Genomic DNA, 7,648 nt, shown 5'->3' with positions numbered 1-7,648 from the left:
AAATCGCGCTAAAGTCCTTTACGAAATAGACGTTTCCGTTCCACCAGGTTATCGCTTAGATAAAATTCCCAGTAATACTCAATATTTGGAAGTAAATACCAGTAGAATTAGTAATATAACTATAAAATTGACAAATCAAAAGGGCGAATTGATCGATTTCGGGGAAAGTGAACCGTTTACGGTGCGATTAGAGTTAAAAGAATATGGGGTTACGTATTAATCAAGGTCCGCTGCCATCCTTCCTGAACACTATAAATAAACGAGATAAGCGGAAATCGAGTTATTCTCAATCGGGACAGGGTCCGGGCACATTAACGCCAGCAGAAAAATATTTCTTGGAATCCATTGGTCTGAAAGTACAACATGGCGGCGGCAGCAGACTCGTTAAACGTCTTTCAAAGCGTACACTTTGACGAGACGATTGTTAAGTCCGATATTCATACTTATCTTCCATATGGAGGATCTTCGGATTACGGTCTTTCCAGTGAAATACGAATATTAATTCAAAATCAAGAGCTGATAACCGCCACATACGATAGCTTCTTGTACTTGGAAGGAAAAATCGAATGGAGTCAGCCGCAAGAAGAGGGTGCCGCTGCAAAAACATGCAACCTTACAAACAATTTCGCGCCATTCCTTTTCGAAGAAATTCGCTACGAGTTGGGAGGTCAGAAAGTGGATGTATGCAGGAATCCTGGTATTACATCCTCACTGAAGGGATACGTATCATATACGTCTACTGAAAGCAAAGGTCTTAAACATTTGGGATGGTCACCCATCGATGATGGATCTCTTCAAGTAGACTACGACAAGAGCAACAAGGAGAAGCATTTCGCTGTTTGTATTCCGCTAAAGCACATATTCGGGAGCATGGAGGACTATCGGCAGGTCATCGTAAACATGCGGCAAGAATTAGTATTAATTCGTGCTAGAAGCGATGCCAATTGCTACATCGGCACCGCCGACGATGCAACAATAACATTAACAAAAATCCAATGGAAGGTGGCCCACGTGACCCTTAGCGATAGTGCCAAAATTGGTCTATACGAACGAATCAATAAAGATGCAAAAATTACAATGCCATTCCGTCAATGGGAACTGTACGAATTGCCCGCTTTAAAACAGGCACAGTCGGATATATGGCCAATCAAGACTTCAACTCAACTAGAGAAACCGCGATGGGTAATTGTAGCATTTCAACGAAGCGGAAAAAAGTTTTCGCGCGAAGCAAGAGCGGCCAATTTCGATAACATCAATATTCGAAATTTAAAACTTCATCTCAACTCAGAAAGTTATCCGTACGAAGCGATGCATTTAGATTTTAATGTCAACAAATACATCATGGCATATCAAAACTATGTAAACTTTCGACGTGATTATTACTCGAAAGATGAGCAAGACGCTCTGTTTGACTATTTGTATTTTAAAAGTTGTCCGATCTTTGTGCTGGACTGTTCGAGACAAAACGAGTCTCTGAAGCATTCAACGGTAGATGTTAAGCTGGAAATGGAGTCGTTGGAGGCCTTCGAGGCGGGAACGGTTGCTTATTGTCTGATCCTGCACGATGCGCTAGTTCAATACAATCCTCTGACCGGGGAAGTGAAGAAACTATAATTTGTACTTTTTCTATAAATAAAATGTAATGATAAAAATGTTCTTAGTCTTATTTCAACCGCCAAAAATGAAGGTGGTGATGCAAAAGCAAAAGCTGCCCATTCAAAATCTAGATACGACGCCAAATGTGGAGTATAAAAAAACACACGGCGAGTTACTTCCAAACAGTGTGAGATGCTTAATATGCGGACCGTCTAATTGCGGTAAAACGAATACGATGCTCAGTCTGTTAACTGAACCCAATGGTCTACGCTTCAAACACGTGTACGTCTATTCCAAATCGCTGAATCAGGACAAATATAGGCTTTTGGGTAAAATTCTTCAGCCGATGAAGGATATTGGCTACTTTACGTTTAGCGAAAACGCTGATATTATGGAACCCAATGCGGCCAAACCTAATTCAGTTTTTATCTTTGACGATATCGCATGTGAAAAACAGGATAACATTAGAGCGTACTTTTCAATGGGCAGGCATAACGCCATCGATTGTTTCTACTTGGGTCAGACGTATTCTAAAATTCCTAAACAATTGATTAGGGACAATGCCAACTTAATTGTTCTATTTGAACAGGACGACTTGAACTTGCGGCACATTTATGAAGATCACGTTGCTCCCATAATAACGATGCCGTTGTTCCGAGAGATGTGCTCGGAAAGTTGGCGAAATCCGTATGGATTTATGGTGATAAATAAGGATGCGGATGTGCAAAACGGCCGTTTCAGGAAAGGTTTCGATCACTATATAATACCGTGAAAACGTGTTTGTTATTCAGTTAGAAATAAACAGCTATCAAGTCAACAGCTTTCAAAATAAACAGCTTTCAAAATAAACAACTTTCAAATAAGAGCTCATTGAAAAACAGGCTGTTCCCCCTGTTTGTTTACCTGTTCCCTTGATCGCATCATCATCATCATCATCATGGATACTAAAGAGATGGCCTTGAAACGACGAATAGTTCAAGCGCGTAAAGCGATACAGCAAAAGTACAATCGTCTCAAAGCGGATCGTTTTATTAAAGAAGTGGAGTTTGTACGAACGTATAAACCGTTAATTCAACCGCTATCCCAGATCGTAAAGAAAATCGAACCGCCGCCGTCATCATCGGTTATTGATACGAAAAAGGAGGAGCCAGAGGACGAAGTATTTACATCGCCCCCTAAAAAACGCCAATCTCCTGCAAAAAGAAAGTCACCACTACAACGTACGACTCCTGCGATACCTTATTACATGCGATCGAGACGAAGACCCTCTTCCCTTACCGAGATCAGTCCGCTGGCTAGACTGCCCTACTTTCAAAAATATCCGCCAACCGATATGAGTCCGATGGTTAGACCTTTTCACCCGACGGCTACTCCATCATTGAGACAGCCGCCGTCATTTCTACAGAGTACAGTGATAGGAGAGCATCAACCGGAGGAGGAAGAAGAAGAATCCTCTGTCGCATCATCATCTGCTTCATTACTCGATATGCAAGGTTCGCAAGCCTTTTTGGAACAATACAACCACCTACCGCGGATATACGTCGAGCGCATGATAAGGGATACGAGTAATGCAATTGACACGACTTTTGGAATTCATTATGATGTCGAAACGGATAAGTGGACGATGGGCAGGACGCCGGTGACGATAAGTGACGAAGATTTGGTCGTTAACGGGATCCGGTACAAAGGTACTGCGGGCCTATACGAACTGATCATTATGAATGAACCGAATGAATCGCTAGTATCCAATCAGGATAGAAATAACTATAAGCAGATAATAATAGCAACTCATGTCGCACGGCGCAATTACGATCCCACCGATCAGATTCGAGGCAATAAGAGCAAAAAGTATAAGCTCATAATAAAGCCTCTACTAAAGGAGGAGGAGGAAGAGACGAAGAGGGGGCGTGCGAAATCCGGAAGCGGTATATTCAAGGAACTCGGCCGACCGACCGAATACAAATACTGGAATAGCGTGCATGAACTGATTAGGGATTTAGAGGTTTTATGGGGTGAAAAAATTGCTGGTAACACTGGAGTACAAAATGATATAATATCAATCGTGGAAGAGCTGTACGAGGAAGGTTACATAAAAAAGCCCACGCGACCGTTTTTACGTCAACTAGTATAAATACCCCCTTTTCCGTCTTCTTGCTCACATTCGCCATGGATAAATTCGGACGTTCTCATACCCACGCTCAATTTGGGAAACTGCTAAAGACAAAATTTTCCATTACCGACGATACTATAAATGTGGAAAAATAAGAGACTAAGTAATGTTGTGGATCCTATTGAACGTCACGATGCCCTAACGTTGCAACACTACCTATCAACAAGACTAAATCTCAACGGAAACCGGTTAATGAACCTCGCCGATCCAGTAGACGACCGCGATGCCATAAATAAAGGGTACCTCACACAATACATGCAGATTGCGAAAGCGCCCGTAGACAGTCTTCGCAATTACGTAGCGGTACTAGAGGAAGAGTTGAAAGCGGTCAAAGAAACTTTACATAAACTAATAGAGGATGCAGCAGGTGGTGAACGAGTTACACAAAGCGGCGCGCAAAAACTTCCCTCGTAGACGTACCATCATTAAAGGCTTCGATGATCTTTGGCAAGCAGATCTAGCCGAATTTATACCTTACGCAAAAGAGAATAAAGGCTATAAATACATATTAGTAGTTATCGATTGTTTTTCAAAATATCTATGGACGCGAGGGTTGAAGACTAAAACGGGTGAGGAGGTGACAAAAGCCGTACAGGCTATTTTCAAATCTACGAGACGCAGACCGAAAAATCTACAGACCGATGCAGGGAAGGAATTCTATAACAAATCATTCGCCAAATTAATGATGCAAGAACGCATTAATCACTATTCCACGTACAGTACGAAAAAGGCCGCACTGGCCGAGAGGGTTATAAGAAGTATAAAAAACCCCTTGTACCGGCAGTTTAGTTTACGCGGAAAATATGTATGGATAGATGCAATCGAATCGATCACGAGCGAGTACAATAATCGTAAACATCGAACAACGGGGATGAAACCGATCGAAGTGAAGGCCGATACAAAGCTGGACGCCTACAACCACATCAAGCTCTTCAACAATAAGAAATGCCGTTTTAATGTCGGCGATGTAGTTCGAATTAGCAAATTTAAATCCATATTTGCGAAGGGCTACACCCCCAATTGGTCCAGTGAGCTGTTCAAAATTATAAAAGTACAAATAACAAATCCGGTCACGTATTTGTTGGAAGACATGAAGGCTAAACCGATTTTAGGTGGATTTTACGAACATGAGTTGCAGAAGGCCAAGTATTCGGACGTATACTTGGTTGAAAAAGTCCTGCGTCGCAAGAAAGACAAAGTGTACGTGAAATGGTTGGGTCTGGACGAGAAATCGTGGATTGATAAAAATAATGTTGTTCTATAAGGTTATGATGTGTCGATTTGAATAAATAAATAACTAAAAACTTAAATATTTACTTTTTATTATTGTAATTCACCATACAACATATTTCCTAGTGTCTCTTTTTCTCATTATCGTTAAAAGTAATTCTCGAGTCTTTTTATAATCGAGCAATTGAGTAGAGGGCCATATTGCGGAGTCTGGTCCGCAGGTCCAACCGAGAAGTGCATCAGGATTCTCTTCGCCTGTACGGATATTTTCCAATATCCATGTGTATATCTCGCGATGACGATTGTCCTCGTGCGTATTAAATCTACACTCTATTCCCTTTTCTACGCATACTTTAATAAATAATGTTAGGGCATTAACATTGGCATATTCTGCAGATTTACAAATACTTTCATTTATTACATATGAAATATCCTTATACACACCTGCAGAAGACTTGAGTAAATTAATTACATATTGTTTGATATGAAACGGTAAACTATCAATATTACTACCACTACTACAATCACTAACATTACAGGATATTGATTTTACTAACCTATCCAGTTCAATTTTTCTCTCTATCAGTAATCTAATATTAGTTTCACATACATTTCTAGAGCAAGCACACCAACCGAAACATTCATCGGGGAGGATAATGAGGTTTATTAATGAATGTAGTGGATGAGTTTCTCAATAGAGCTTGTTTTAAAAATTGTTTATAAATGGGAATAGAAGCTTTGTATAGCTCCTCCTCCAATTGTATTTTCAAATTTTCGCTATCCATTATCCGTATTGTTGTTGTTGTTGTTGTTATTGTTGAGGGGTTTTCTAAAATACAAAAGGTGTGGTTAAAAGACGCGAAGGTTGTGAGTAGCCATATAGGGCCGATCCTAACTCAACTCCATGTAAAATCCCATAAGGCGATTTTCTAGTGTCAATGTCATTTGAAGGTGACTAAATAGAGAGGTTAATAACCTAACGATAGCCATATAGGGCCGATCCTAACTCAACTCCATGTAAAATCCCATAAGGCGATTTTCTAGTGTCAATGTCATTTGAAGGTGACTAAATAGAGAGGTTAATAACCTAACGATAGCCATATAGGGCCGATCCTAACTCAACTCCATGTAAAATCCCATAAGGTGATTTTCTAGTGTCATTTGAAGGTGACTAAATAGAGAGATTAATAACCTAACGATTAACGACCCCACGAAGTCGGAGGGGCTGAGGGGGGTTATTGACCTCCAGATTTTGGAGGGGAGTAGCGATCAATATCGATTGAAGGTGGAGAGGTTTAACGACCCCACGAAGTCGGTGGGGCCGAGGGGGTAGGTCATTGACCTCCAGAATTTGGAGGGGAGTAGCGATTATAAAGTCTTCAGATTTAGGCATATTTAATAATAGTAATCATGGCATGGATAGCGTATGCTGAGCAGACATGGACCAAAGCAAGCGACTTTGTAACGGCAGTTGAACGCCTCAGGCAACTCTTATCGGCGTTAGTATTTGACGCCGAACATGAAGCCGTGTACGGGAACGGTGAATATAGTGCAGAAGAGTGTCTGGCCATTGCTAACAAGTACGAGTTGGGTGAAAAAATTTGTGACAGTTATTTAAACTTTAAAATATGTGAGAGATGTCTCATACACAGATTGAAGGATGCTAAGTTGGAGCAATTTAGTAGTGAGCTAAGTGAGTGGATAAGTCTTCCCGACAATGAAGAAGACCGTTGCAATTGATGAATCGCAGAATTGTGTATATAAAATGCTGACGTGGTCGTTTGCTCACCGTGAAGCGCGAAAAGGACCATGGGAAACCGCCGCCCTCGATAGATTTCGTTTCCGGTGTAAAATCGAACAGATTAATAGAGTTCTATCTCCTGTATTAGAACAGAGTCATCGTGACAAAGTTTATCGTGACAGACTCTCCCCTCCATAACATTGGCAATATAAGTGAGGCTGTAGTAGGACTTGAAATCATTTCAAAAGTGTACGCGAAGTAGTTAAAATGGATCTTGATACACTAAACAGTTCCACTTTCTGCAAGCCATTCAAAAACGTGAAGGACATGGAGGTGGGCGAGAAATACAGAATCGTAAGCATCGACACAATAAACACCAAGTTCGGCGACCGAATACTGGTAGAGACCGGAAACTTCAAATGTGTTCTACCCTTGCGTTTCTACAACTACTTTAAAGAAGATAATCGTCTTGAAACATTCAGAGCCACCATAGCCAATAAGGATGTTTACATAACAAGTGCTGGATCTGCTGGGCAAACGACTAATTTAAAGTTTATGTAAATATAGAAATTGTATCTAATAATGAAAGTCTAAAAATAAACATGATATACGAAATTTTTTTTTTATTTCATAATAAAATTAGTACTTCATCATAAAACTGCTCAGTTTTGGCATCGTCGTCTAGGTGTGCAGTTCTTATGAAATCAGTGCACATAGATACCAAAAATAGCTTCAATAATAACTACTTTACGTGTTCGTGTTGGTGTTGTAATCGCAACGGAGATGATGATGATGATGATGCTACTCCCTCACCTCCCCACATTGAAAATATACATAATAAAGTGATCGAAGAACGTTTAATCGATTGTACTTCGTACGATCTCCTCGATGGTCAGTTCGTTGAAGTAGGT

General features: G+C 40.5%; 1 protein-coding gene across 1 annotated transcript; it reads left to right on the top strand.

The window, feature by feature from the left end:
* The first annotated feature begins 363 nt into the window (after positions 1–363).
* On the top strand, positions 364–1,614 carry LOC116182399. Its single transcript, XM_031502935.1, has one exon. It carries the CDS (start codon positions 364–366, stop codon positions 1,612–1,614), a length of 1,251 nt encoding a protein of 416 aa, XP_031358795.1.
* Positions 1,615–7,648: the final 6,034 nt, after the last annotated feature.

This window comes from Photinus pyralis, unplaced genomic scaffold, assembly GCF_008802855.1.
Source record: "Photinus pyralis isolate 1611_PpyrPB1 unplaced genomic scaffold, Ppyr1.3 Ppyr1.4_unclustered_Scaffold5131, whole genome shotgun sequence".
NCBI classification, from domain to species: Eukaryota; Metazoa; Arthropoda; class Insecta; order Coleoptera; family Lampyridae; genus Photinus; species Photinus pyralis.
The sequence above is the reverse complement of the archived record's forward strand: the minus strand, read 5'-3'. Positions and strand labels throughout refer to the sequence as shown.

Excerpts from the sequence above, each read along its gene's own strand:
- LOC116182399 (XM_031502935.1), top strand. The coding sequence starts at position 364 with ATGGCGGCGGCAGCAGACTCGTTAAACGTCTTTCAAAGCGTACACTTT.